Source organism: Crocodylus siamensis, chromosome 5 (assembly GCF_052110815.1).
Source record: "Crocodylus siamensis isolate JL-2025a chromosome 5, ASM5211081v1, whole genome shotgun sequence".
In the NCBI taxonomy this organism is placed as follows: domain Eukaryota; kingdom Metazoa; phylum Chordata; order Crocodylia; family Crocodylidae; genus Crocodylus; species Crocodylus siamensis.
This window is the reverse complement of record NC_143399.1, coordinates 171,109,835-171,122,806: the sequence shown is the minus strand read 5'-3', so window position 1 is coordinate 171,122,806 and position 12,972 is coordinate 171,109,835. Positions and strand designations below refer to the sequence as shown.

Sequence of the window (12,972 nt, the reverse complement as noted above, 5' to 3'; positions counted from 1 at the left end):
ATTTTTATATCTGGGGCATGCTTTGCTTTCCCTTTGAAGAGAAATGCAATATCTGTTCCTCCCACTTTTCTAAGAATTCTATCCTGGCCAACTACAGTCCTTCAGAGGAAGAATGGGCAGTAACTGATTGAGGAAGTATTTACACACAGACTTTTGAAGAAAAGTGTAATGTGTAGAGATAAAGAAAGAAGCCATCACTATACTTGCAGTGTATTCAGTTACATTTATATACCTTGTAAAAAGAGGGTTTACATGTGACTATCAACATTTTTAGCTATATAAATGTACATCACAGAAAACTCAGTTTACTAGTAGAAAATTATTAACCTCTGAAATACGTTATCAGAAAACTAAGATTGCAGAGAATGTTTTCATGATAAAGAAACATAAGGTCTGTTTTTCATGTGCATATAAAACCTGTTTATACCACTTTAGCAGTATATAGTGGCCTCAAAGTGGGTGTAAAAATGAGCATTGTTTCTGCTATAAAGTGACTTCACTGTAAATGAGTCACACCCACAAAGCTGCTGTTTATTGTGTTTTTTACTATGTCTCTTCCCTCCCCCCTCCCCATTCCTACCTTTGTGCCTTTCAATATTTAACTCATACTAGGGCAGATTAGGAGTAATGCTAACTAGCAATAACTGCTACTAGTTAAAATGTGTTCATATATATATATATTTTTTACTATAATTAAACCAAAAGATTAAATATCATTATTTTGTTACAGAACGATTTACACAGTATGGTCCTAAAAACCTTAGACAAGCATGGAATAAGTAAGTAAATTTTTTCTGTACAGTGTTTGACTCTTCAGCCTGAAACTACTGTAGTTAACTTATGCTCTTTTCATTCCTATAGTAATATGGAATCATTACAGAACACCTACTTCTGTGTTTATCAGCTCTGAACTTTCTTTACATGATTTCTTTTCAGCTGGAAAAAATTATTTTTGCTCCTCACCAAAGCAAATGTCATTTGTACTCATGTCACTTTTTAAATCAAACAGCTTTGGGAATTACCAAATGTGAAAGTTAAACTTGATTTTCATTTATTTGCAATATTGTGGTCATTTAGCATGCTAAATATATTTTTATGCTAGAAGTACACTTACAGATCTTTGGACCATTTGCTACAATTTGTGTATGTCTAGCTCTTGTCCTAAAGTCATGATGTAAAAGATAGGTGATACTGGGTTCCTCAATTCTTGGATATCCATTTTAGGTTGTCTTTAAATGGCCTTATTTTTAGGAAGTGCTGAATAATGCTCACTTTGAAATCAACTACAGACAGTCGTCCTCGGACTTACAACACACTTGGTTCCTGAAAACCACGTCTTAAGTCGAAACGTTATAACTCAGAACCAATTTTCTCTTAAGAAACAATGTTATAAATGGGGGATTGGTTCCTGAACCAAGGCCTGATACCCTGTTTTTGCTAAAAATACCAGAATTCTGTACTCGATCAATTATAGATGAGTACTAAAACTACATTAATGTATTTATATTGTAAATAGCAATCATATTGATTTAGAAGAACTTCTTTGAGGTGACTTTCCTGGACTCTTTGAAAGGCTCTTGGTTGGACTTTTTGAGGGGTTCTTGGCTGGAGTCTTCTCAGGAGTCTTGGCTGCAGGTTTTTCTGGAGTCTTGTCTGCTTTCTTAAAGAAAGTGTCCAAGGAAGTTTGGATACCACCACTGTCTGGGTGCGACCCTTAAGCCAACTTGCCACCCACCTGACCATGTAATCATCTACATCATAGCCTGTCAGTTTATTTATGAGAACAGAATGAGATATCATATTGAAGGCTTTCGTAAAGTCTAGGTAGATGACATCTACCTTGTCTCCTGTGTCTAAGCATTTTGTGACCTGATCATAAAAAGAAACAGGGTTAGTCAGGCAGGATCTACCTGCAGTGAATCTGTGCTGATTTCCTTTCAGCATTATTTCCCCTGCTGGGCTCCCTTAATGATTTTTTCCAGAGTTTTCCCAAGTATAGAGGTGAGACTAACTGGCCTCATTTCCCAGTTCCTCCATCCTCCCCTTCTTGAAAATAGGGACCACATTGGACCTTTTCCAGCCCTCTCAGACATGAGTGGAGCACCATGAGTGCTTGAAAAGCCATGCCAGCAGCTCTGCTATGACACTGGCCAATTTTTTCAGCACCCTTGGATGAAGTTCATCCGGGCCTACTGATTTGAACACATCCAGCCCCTCCAAATGCCCCTTCACTAAGTCTGTGCTAACAGTTGGTGGGCTGGTGTCCCTCCTGTGTCTATCCATGATCCAATTGGGAAATTTGTCTTGATCTGTCTAGGAATACAGATGCAAAAAACTCATTGAAGAGCTCAGCTTTGTCCCCCCTCTCTGTCACCAGTTGCCCTAGTTTGTCCTGTACGGGTCCTATACTACCCCGAGCCTTCCTTTTGCTCCCTATATACCTGAAGAAGGACTTTTTGTTGTCCTTAATTTTTGTTGCCAGCCTAATTCTAATTCTGCTTTGGCCTTCTTAACTGATTCCCTGCAAGTGCGAGCCAGGGAAGTGTATTCCTCCTTGGTAGCTACCCCCTGTTTCCACAGCGTGTATACCTCTCTCTTTGCCCTTAGGCTTCGCTGGACTTCAATGTCCAGCCAAGAAAGGCTTCTTGGTCCTTTTGCCCCCTTTTATGCACAATGGGATTGTCTCCTTCTGCACCCATAGGATTGCTCCCTTGAGGAATGACCACCGTTCCTGGATCCCCATTTCGCCAATGCTCTTGAAATTTAACACCTCACTAGCTAATCCCCTGAGCACACTGAAGTTAGCCTTTCTGAAGTCTAGCACTTCAACCCTGCTAGTCAGTTTACCCACCCTTCACTGGATAGTGAATTCAATTAATCAATGGTCACTATCCCCTAGGTTACCTTGTACCTGCAGATTCCCCGCCAGGTCATCCCCTGTAGCTAACACCAAGTCCAGCAAGGCATTTCCCCTAGTGGGATCATATACCTCCTGTGTTAGGTGGAGGTTCTGTATGCAGGTTAAGAACCTACGTAAGCAGTTAGATTTGGCTGACTGCTCCTCCCAGCAGATGTCAGGGTAGTTTAGGTCACCCATGACAACCATATTGCTCAACCATACAGCCTCTGAGAGCTGTCTGGAGAATTCCAGGTCTAGCTCATCCTCCTGATGTGGTGATCTATAGTAGACCTCCACTACCAAGTCCCTTTCCCCCGACCCTCTTCTTTCCTGTCCTACAGTACCTTGGTTTGGCCCTTCTCTAATCCCATATTGATTATAGAGGATGTATATTGTCCCTTAACATAGAGAGCAAACCCCACCCCCTACCTTTTTTCTCCACTCTGTCCCATCTGTACAACCTGTAACCCTCAATGGCTACTGCCCAATCATGAGTACGGTCCCACCAGGTTTCAGTTTGTCAAATCAGGTTGAGTTGTTGCTTGCAAGCAGGAGTGCAAGTTCCTCCTGCTTGTTCCCCATTCTCCTAGCATTAATGTAGAGACATTTAAGCCCCCCGATGTGTGCCCTTGGTACCCCTCTGTCCTGATGTCTGTCAGGCCCCTTAGTGCTTACCTGGGCTGATCCAGTGAACCTAGTTTATAGCTCTTTGGAGGAGATCAGCCAACCTGTAAGAGAACAGACTTTTACCTTTACAAGAGAGATGAAGACCATTTCATCCCAGGATGCCTCTCTCAGGGAAGCGCGGATCATGGTCGTAGAAGCCAAAACCCACATGATGGCACCAACTCCAGAGCTGCAAATTGACTTCCCTGATGCAGGCGTCCTGATGCTGACAGTGACCGCTGACCGGAAGGATAGACAAGAAGGCCAACTGTGTCCCTGGATTCCTAAGCCTGACCCCCAGAGCCCTGTAGTTACTCATGACACGGTCCAGCCTAATCCTGGCTGCATTATTCATGGCCACATAGGATAGTAATCATTATTCATGCACCATGGGATAGTAATCAGAGGACTGAATGAGGCTGGGAATCCTCACAGTGATGTCTTGGATCCTGGCTCCGGGTAGGCAGCAAACCTCCTGTGCCATGGGATCCAGCCCCTTTGTGCTTTTCAGGAGGGAGTCGCCCAACATCTTTTCCTCCAGCTGCTTGGTTGAGGATGAGGCACTTTGGTGAAGTAACATCCTTCTTATAAGGAAAATAGAACTTTGCCCTATGGGCACTGTTTCAGTAACTTTTTCAATACATTTACTTACCTGTTATGTATAGAAGACATACAGCAGTAGCTCAGAGATTCATGGCATAAAACCTTAGTCCAAAATTCAGTGTTTATAGTAATTCTGTAGTGATACTAAACCAGTTTGACTAATTCTCTTCTTTTCTACAAAGAAATATGAGGTTCAAATATTTATTGCCCTTTTTAAAAATATATGTACTTTTAATGAAAAAGGTAAAAAACATTTTAAATCAAGCAGTAGCCTGGATAAAATTAGATGTCTGTTTGGGAACATTGTGCCATAAAGTATGCTTGTCCTTTGGGAAGGGATCAGGGGGAATGCTGTGATTTTTTGTCTTTCTTTGCATACTGTGCCTCAGTCTGCCCTAGAGCTGGATCTGTGCCAACAAGGCTTTCTCTTTTTCAGAAGAATTCCTAGGCATCCTTTCAGAGTAGGTTTCTGGCTACTGAGGAAGCTTAAAAGCAGACAGAGTTAAGACCAAAACATTGTTGTCAGAAACCTACTCTGAAAGGATGCCCTGAGTAATTCTGTTTTCTTTTCTTGGCTTTCTGATATTTGAGTCTTTAGGGTTCATATTTTCAGGTTTTCTGCTGCAAATATAAAGGCCAGTAACTCACTGGTTTTTTTTTTTAAATAAAAGCTTTTATTTTTATGCAAGCACGTAAGTTTGGAGGTGGGCTTTGAGACTGATCAAATGCTGAAAGACTTAGATGGTCATAAAATTTGACAATTGTGTTTTGGCCCTAGCTCTGCCTGCTTTTAAGCTTACTCAGTAGCCAGTTTTGGTAACTTTTGTTTTGCTGTGGAGGCACCATAGGTTGAGAAGCTGACCATCCATTCAATACTCAACCCTAATTCTGGGAAGAGGCAGTTGTCACGGAGTCACGTAAGTGCCCCGTGACTGTGAGTATGATCGGCAGAGCTGCCAATCACCCGGGCAGCTCAGGTGCCGGTTACCAGGGTGACCAGGTGGGTCACATGGCCAGAAGGGGACAGGGCCAGGCCTTTATAAACAGCTTAGGCGGGAGCCTGCCTCGCAGTTCCCTTATGGCTGCCACAGGAGCAGGAGCTCTGCGGCTGAGCTGAGTGGCCCGAGTTAGTGGTCGCAGCCTTACCATGCTAACCGGCTGCGATGATGCGGGGAACAAGAACACCCTGAAGGGAGGTAGGATTGAGAGCCCTGGTGGGGTTTGGAGTTTATGTTCGGAGCAGGGAGACTCTGTGTGGTTTATGTTATAGCCGGGTGGCTTCAGCTTATGTTACAGTTTGCACCAGAGGACCGGGTGAGGCTGTAGGGGAGTGAGGAGGCCTCACGGGGGCTCTCCAGCAGCTTGGGGGTTCCCGGTGCCCCGTAGGGGCACAGTGCCAGCGGGGAACTATTGTCGGTGCCGGAGAGGCACCGTATTGCGCCAGGGAGGCGCGGTGTGCGGGGTTGCAGACCCCAGCCCATAAGGGCGGTGTTTTGCCCAGTGGGGCAACTGGACCCAGAGAAGGGTCAAAGGGGACAGGCACGGCGGTGGTCGCCTGTGCCCCTAGCGTGCGGAGCGCGGTAGTGACCCCTGAGAGGGCTAGGCCCAAGAGCGGGGCCGAGAAAGAGCGCACGGTGTCGGCCCCAGAGAGGGCAGAGCCCCAGAGCGGGGCTGAGAGAGCGCAAGGCACGCGGTGTCGGCCCCAGAGAGGGCAGAGCCCCAGAGCGGGGCTGAGAAAGAGAGAGAGCGAGCCAGACCCAAGGGTGCCGGTATTGGGGCGGTGGTAGCGAGCTGGACCCAGGGGACGCCAGCGATAGTCGGATACCGGCGAGACAGGCCCAGGGCGCAGGGAGCGGGCTGGAAGATAGGAGCCCAGCCCAAGGGGGCGCCAGGTGGGCGAGGAGCCCAGGGTGCCCGAGAGAGAGAAAGAGGGCACCAGAGGGGCGAGGGACCGTACAACATCCTACAAAACAGCTGCGAGGTTTGGGGCGTGCTGAAGGGGAGGTTTGGAGGCACGCATAGCCCTTAAGGCGGGGCGCATAGAAATACCCCATAGATTCATAGATTCATAGATGCTAGGGTCGGAAGGGACCTCAATAGATCATCGAGTCCGACCCCCTGCATAAGCAGGAAAGAGTGCTGGGCCTATATTACCCCAGCTAGATACACATCTAGCCTTCGCTTGAAGACCCCCAGGGTAGGGGAGAGCACCACCTCCCTTGGGAGCCCGTTCCAGACCTTGGCCACTCGAACTGTGAAGAAGTTCCTCCTAATATCCAATCTAAATCTGCTCTCTTCTAGCTTGTGGCCATTATTTCTTGTAACCCCCGGGGGCGCCTTGGTGAATAAATACTCACCAATTCCCTTCTGTGCCCCCCGATGAACTTATAGGCAGCCACCAGGTCGCCTCTCAACCTTCTCTTGCGGAGGCTGAAAAAGTCCAGTTTCTCTAGTCTCTCCTCGTAGGGCTTGGCCTGCAGGCCCTTAACCATACGAGTGGCCCTTCTCTGGACCCTCTCCAGATTATCCGCATCCTTCGTGAAGTGCGGCGCCCAGACTTGCACGCAGTACTCCAGCTGCGGTCTGACCAGCGCCCGATAGAGGGGAAGTATCACCTCCTTGGACCTATTTGTCATGCATCTGCTGATGCACGATAAAGTGCCATTGGCTTTTCTGATGGTTTCGTCACACTGCCGACTCATGTTCATCTTGGAGTCCACTAGGACTCCAAGATCCCTTTCCACTTCCGTGCCACCCAGCAGGTCATTTCCTAGGCTGTAGGTGTGCTGGACATTTTTCCTCCCTAGATGCAGCACTTTGCATTTCTCCTTGTTGAACTGCATTCTGTTGTTTTCTGCCCACTTGTCTAACCTGTCCAGGTCTGCTTGCAGCTGCTCCCTGCCCTCCGGCGTGTCCACTTTGCCCCATAGCTTAGTGTCATCTGCAAACTTGGACAGAGTACATTTCACTCCCTCATCCAAGTCGCTGATGAAGACATTAAAGAGTATCAGTCCAAGGACCGAGCCCTGCGGGACCCCACTGCCCACACTCTTCCAGGTCGAAACCGACCCATCCACCACGACTCGCTGGGTGCGACCCTCCAGCCAATTCTCCACCCACCGGACTGTGCAGTCATCCAAGTCACAGCCCCTTAACTTGTTCACCAGTATGGGGTGGGATACCGTATCAAAGGCCTTCCTGAAGTCCAAGTATACGACATCCACCCCTCCTCCTGCGTCGAGGCGTTTTGTAACCTGGTCATAAAAAGAGACTAGATTGGTCAGGCACGATCTGCCTGCCACGAACCCATGCTGGTTTCCCCTCAGCATAACTTGCCCTGCCGGGGTCTCACAAATGTGAGCCTTGATAATTTTTTCAAAGACTTTGCCAAGGATGGAGGTGAGACTAACTGGCCTATAGTTGCCCGGGTCCTCCTTCCTCCCCTTCTTGAAAATGGGAACCACATTGGCCCTTTTCCAGTCCTCCGGGACTTGACCCGTGCGCCACGAGCGTTCAAATATTCCCGCCAGTGGCTCTGCAATGATGTCGGCCAGTGCCTTCAGTACCCTCGGATGGAGCTCATCTGGGCCTGCCGACTTAAAGGCATCCAGTTCTTCCAAGTGACCCTGCACCACCTCAGGGTCCACGCATGGAAGTCTGGTGCCTTGCTGCTGCCTCCCTACACTCCCAGTGAGAGACTTGTCATGCCTCTCGCTTAGGAACACTGAGGCGAAGAACTCGTTGAGGAGTTCAGCCTTGTCCCCTCTGTCCGTCACCAATTGTTTCTGTCCATTTAGCAGAGGTCCTATTCCTCCCTGGGCCTTCCTTTTACTCCCTATATATCTAAAAAACAATTTCTTATTGTCTTTTACTTGGGTTGCCATCCTCAGCTCCATGGTAGCTTTGGCCTGTCTAACTGCCTCCCTACAAGCACGAGCAGAAGAGGTATATTCCTCTTTGGTGATCTCTCCCTGTTTCCACTTTTTATGTGCTCCCCTTTTGGCCCTTAGTCTGCCCTGGATTTCTCTGGTCAGCCAGGGAAGCCTCCTGGCCCCTTTCCCTCTTTTACCTCTCACGGGGATCGTCTCGCTTTGTGCTCGAAGGATAGTTTCCTTAAGGCACAGCCACCCTTCTTGGGCTCCCATCATTTCAAAACTACTACTCTGTAGTGCGTCCTTCACTAATCGCCTGAGTTCACTGAAATCAGCTTTCCTAAAGTCCAGCACGTTCACCCTACTAGTTACCTTACCCACTCGACGCCTTATGTTGAATTGTATTTTTAGGTGATCACTGTCCCCCAGATGGCTACCGATCTGTAGGTCCCCTACTATGTCATCCCCCATTGCCAATACCAGATCCAGTAAGGCATTCCCCCTAGTGGGACCATGTACCTCCTGCGTCAGGTGGAGGTCCTGTACACAGGTTAGAAACCTGTGTGAGCGGTGGGACTTTGCTGTCTGTGTCTCCCAACAGATGTCCGGGTAGTTTAGGTCCCCCATGACCACTGCCTCTTTAGCTTTTATGGTCTCCGAGAGTTGCCATTTCGGAGTAGGGGCAGGAACATCGGTACCGTCAACTAGGGAAACAGAGGCAGCCTCCCATACAACTTATTTGTCATCAAAGTCGTGGCGGGCGAGATTCTGAGGGTGCTGAGTTCACCCTAACGTGACGGTAGGGGGCGCTAGGGAGTTCACGGCCGCTCCTAGGCCCCACTCCCTCACAACAGTCATGGATGAGAATCAAAATCACAGCAAGATAGGTGGAGAAATGGGTTAGGGCAAAGACACAGCCCTGCTTGACACCAGTACAAATGGTAAATGGGTCTGTCTCTGATCCATTGCAAAGAATTGTGGCAGTCATCCCGTCATGGAGTAGCCTGAGGATGCTGACAAACTTCAGGGGACAACCAAACCTAGCCAGCACCTTCCATAAGGCTTCACAGTTGATGGAGTTGAAGGCCTTGGTTAGGTCAGTGAATGACATAAACAGCTCCTGGTGTTGCTCTCTACACTTTTCCTGGATCTGTTGTGCAAGAAAAATCATGTTGGTGGTATCCTGAGATGATCTAAAGCCACACTGAGATTCTGGAAGGACATCTTTGGCAAGGGAGAGGTAGCAATTCAGAAGGATATGAGTAAGGATCTTTCTGGCAGCAGAGAGGAGGGCAGTGCCTTGGTAATTCCCACACACTGACTTGTCCCATTTCTTGACAATTTTCACAATATTAGCATTCTTTAAGTCAAGTGGAGCTTCCTTGTTAACCTATGTTTTGATGAGAAGTTGGTAAAATTTTTGCACTTGTGCTGTTCTCACCAGCTTTGAAGACTTTTGCGGGAATGCCATCTGGTCCTGGTGCCTTATTGTTTTTGGTCTGAGTGATGGCACGCCAGACTTCCTTAAAGGAAGGGGGATCAGCAAAAGATTCTATTACTGGGTGTTGAGGGATGGGCTCAATGGTGGCAGCTGAGACCTCAGATTTCCAGTTGAGTAGAATCATGCTCCTTCCAGTGATGATTAGTGGGTACATTATCTGTGAGAAGGGTGAAGCTGTCCTGGGATTGCAAGAGGGTAGGGCCATTGACACATGGCCCATGACTGGCTTTTATTGCTTGAAAGAAGCTTCTCAGGTCATGTTGATCAGCGAAACCCTGGATCTCCATGGCGTTTGCGTGCTGCCACTAGTTTTTGATATCCTGTAGCCTCCTCTAAGCTACAGCTTTAAGCCAGTGGTAAGCGTCTTGTTTTTACTGGTTGGAGGGTTCATTTTGCCAACTGCAGAAAACAGTTCTCTTTTAATGGATAAGTGCTAGGATTTCCTCATTATTCTTATTAAACCAATCTTGGTCACAGTAAGTGGAGTATCCAATTGATTCAGTGCATGTCTTGTGAATAACGTTCCTAAGTTCCTTCCAATGTGGGTGGATGTCCTTGATTTCATAGATTTTACATAGATTTTTCATAGACATTAGGGCTGGAAGGGACCTCGGGAGATCATCGAGTCCAGCCCCCTGCCCAAAGGGCAGGAAGTCAGCTGGGGTCATAGGATCCCAGCAAGATAAGCATCCAATTTACTCTTGAAGGTGTTCAATGTAGGTGCTTGAACCACCTCCACTGGCAGACTGTTCCAGACCTTGGGGGCTCGGACAGTAAAGAAATTCTTCCTTATGCCCAGCCTAAAACGGTCTTGCAGGAGTTTGTGACCATTCGACCTCGTCATCCCTCGGGGCGCTCTGGTGAACAAACGTTCCCCCAGATCCTGGTGGTCACCCTTGATAAACTTATAGGTGGCCATCAGATCACCCCTGAGCCTACGCTTTTCCAGGCTAAGGAGTCCCATGGCTCTCAGCCTGTCATCGTAAGATCTGTTTTCCTGACCTCTGATCATGTGCGTGGCTCTTGTCTGGACTCTCTCAAGCTTCTCCACATCCTTTTTGAATTGTGGAGCCCAAAACTGGACGCAGTACTCCAGCTGCGGCCTCACCAAGGCCGAGTACAAGGGGAGAATGACGTCCCGGGATTTGCTCGAGAAGCATCTATGGATGCAAGCCAGCGTTTTGGTCGCTTTATTAGCCGCAGCATCGCATTGCAGGCTCATGTTCGTCTTGTGGTCAATGATGACCCCCAAGTCTCTTTCTTCTGTAGTGCTAACCAACGTAGCACTGCCGAGTCTATAAGGGTGCTGCAGGTTTTTTCTCCCAAGGTGGAGAACCTTGCATTTTTTGGTGTTAAACACCATGAGGTTCTCGTCTGCCCATTTGCTGAGCTTGTCCAGGTAGGTCAGAGAGGTAGGTCAGAGAGCCTCTCAGTAAGGCATTGCTGAAGAGCCTCATATCTAGCTTGGTCTTGGAGTGCCTTGGTATTAAATCTCTTCCACATTCCTTCAGTTGTTTACAGTGTTATGGTACAAGCTAAATGTCCATGATTGATCTGACTACATGGTCCATCCAACCATCATCTGCACCTCTCCAGACTTGGGTGATACGGATATTGGTACAATCACGGGCTCTGACAATAATATAGTCAGGCCTCTCTTTGGACCTTAACCTTGCCATGATGGAAAGGCCTATGTGTTCCAATGACCCTCAGAGCTATGTTGTCTGGAGTCTTGTACTCTTGGTAGGGTCTCCCTTGGTGAATAGGTTTGAGGTGAGGTCCCAGACTAAGCATGATCCAAACTCCTGAAGACCCCAATGGCGGAACAGGCATACTTGAGGACCTGCTGGTTCTCTCTGGCTGCAAAGATGGATGAGGTCTGCAGTGGGATGGAGATCTCTGGTTGTTTTGGACATCCTTGCCACTGAGTTCAGGGCTCCATTCTATCAAGTTTGTGTGGCTGATGCTTGCACACTGGCTTCCCCATGTTAAAAGATGTCATGCTCAGTCCTCTACTAGGGATGTTGACATCTCCCACAAAGCAAGTCCTGTGGCGACAGATGTGTGGTGGTGGGGACAAAAACAGGGATCTCAGGGAGTTCCTAGTCACAAATCTGAACATAGGCAACCGTCTTGTGATGATCATTGTGCACTTACCAAGACACAAGTAGACAGATGTAGCCATGACTGAGCCATCCTCTTTAGGATTCCCTCTGCTCACCCTGAACAGGGAAGGGGCTAGAAAAGGTGCTCTAAACAACACCTGTCTTAAACTCTTCTGGCTGGATTGCCACTAGGGTTGTGCAAAACGGGCCTGATTTGATTCGGATTCAGCCCAATCAGGGACAGTGATTTGATTTGTTGATTTGGATCACCTTCCCTGATTCGATTTGGCTGAAGCTGAATCTGAAGATTGATGCTGATTTGAAGAACCAGTGATTCGGCTATAGACACAGATTTAAATGTTTTTTCTAGATATGTCAAGGTACCAGGTGTGGCTTGTGAACACTGCGATCCTGGGGCAGATGGAGTGTCGCACAGGAGCACGGAGGGGCATGTGCTTGGCGATGAACCTGGAAGTGGACCAGAAGTACTTCTGGTCCACTTTCGGGTCCACTGAGGAGCACGCTGTGGTGTCTCCCCACATTCTCCCAGCTCAGCAATCAGGTGCCCCACCAGACCCACACTCTCATGGACTCCCCGAAACAGTGAGTGTCCTGAAAGAAGAACCACCATAGTAGCTAGAAAACTTGCAAGATATGACATTGATATTGCTATCCAGAGTGAGAATCACTGGGCAGATGAAGGCCAAATGAAAGAAGGAGGAGGTGGCTACAGCTTGTTTTGGAAAGGAAAATCACTTGAAAAGAATGCACATTCATGGGGTTGGCTTTGCCATCAAGAGCAAGATTGTCAGTCGGCTTTCAGAACTTACTGTGGGCATTAACAAATGCCTTATGACTCTATGCCTCAAGCTCAGTAACAACCAGTATACTACGGTCATCAGTGTGTATGCCCCCACACTTGATGATGAAGTCAACCAGGAACAGTTCTAATGTGATCTTGATATAGACCTGACTGCCACTGCCAAGGAAGACAAGCTCATCTTCATGGGTGACTTCTGTGCAAGAGTTGGGTGACACTCTGAACTATGGAGTGGCACTACTAGGAAAGAGGGGGTGGGGAAAGTCAATTCCTATGGTATCCCCTCCTCAGTATATGTGCAGAACATGATTTGCTCATCATGGATACTATCTTCATGACAAATATGAGATAACTTGAAAACACCCATGCTCCAATCTCTGGCACCTTCTTGACTATATTATTTTTTCCATAATAGCAATCTTACTCTTAAGTGTTTATAATTCAGCTATAAAAATTAATGTGAAAAAATCCTCAGAGACTGAGCCGAGAACTGTTTCTTTATTTAG

General features: G+C 47.4%; 1 protein-coding gene across 2 annotated transcripts in view; it reads left to right on the top strand.

The window, feature by feature from the left end:
* The window catches only part of CDK14 (cyclin dependent kinase 14), a 614,101-nt gene that overhangs the window by 467,843 nt on the left and 133,286 nt on the right, over nt 1-12,972 (top strand). For both annotated transcript variants that reach the window (XM_090047105.1, XM_090047106.1), the window contains one exon: nt 731-779. In XM_090047105.1, the coding sequence (XP_089903231.1) occupies nt 731-779 (49 nt within the window). The remainder of the gene's footprint in view (nt 1-730; nt 780-12,972) is intronic.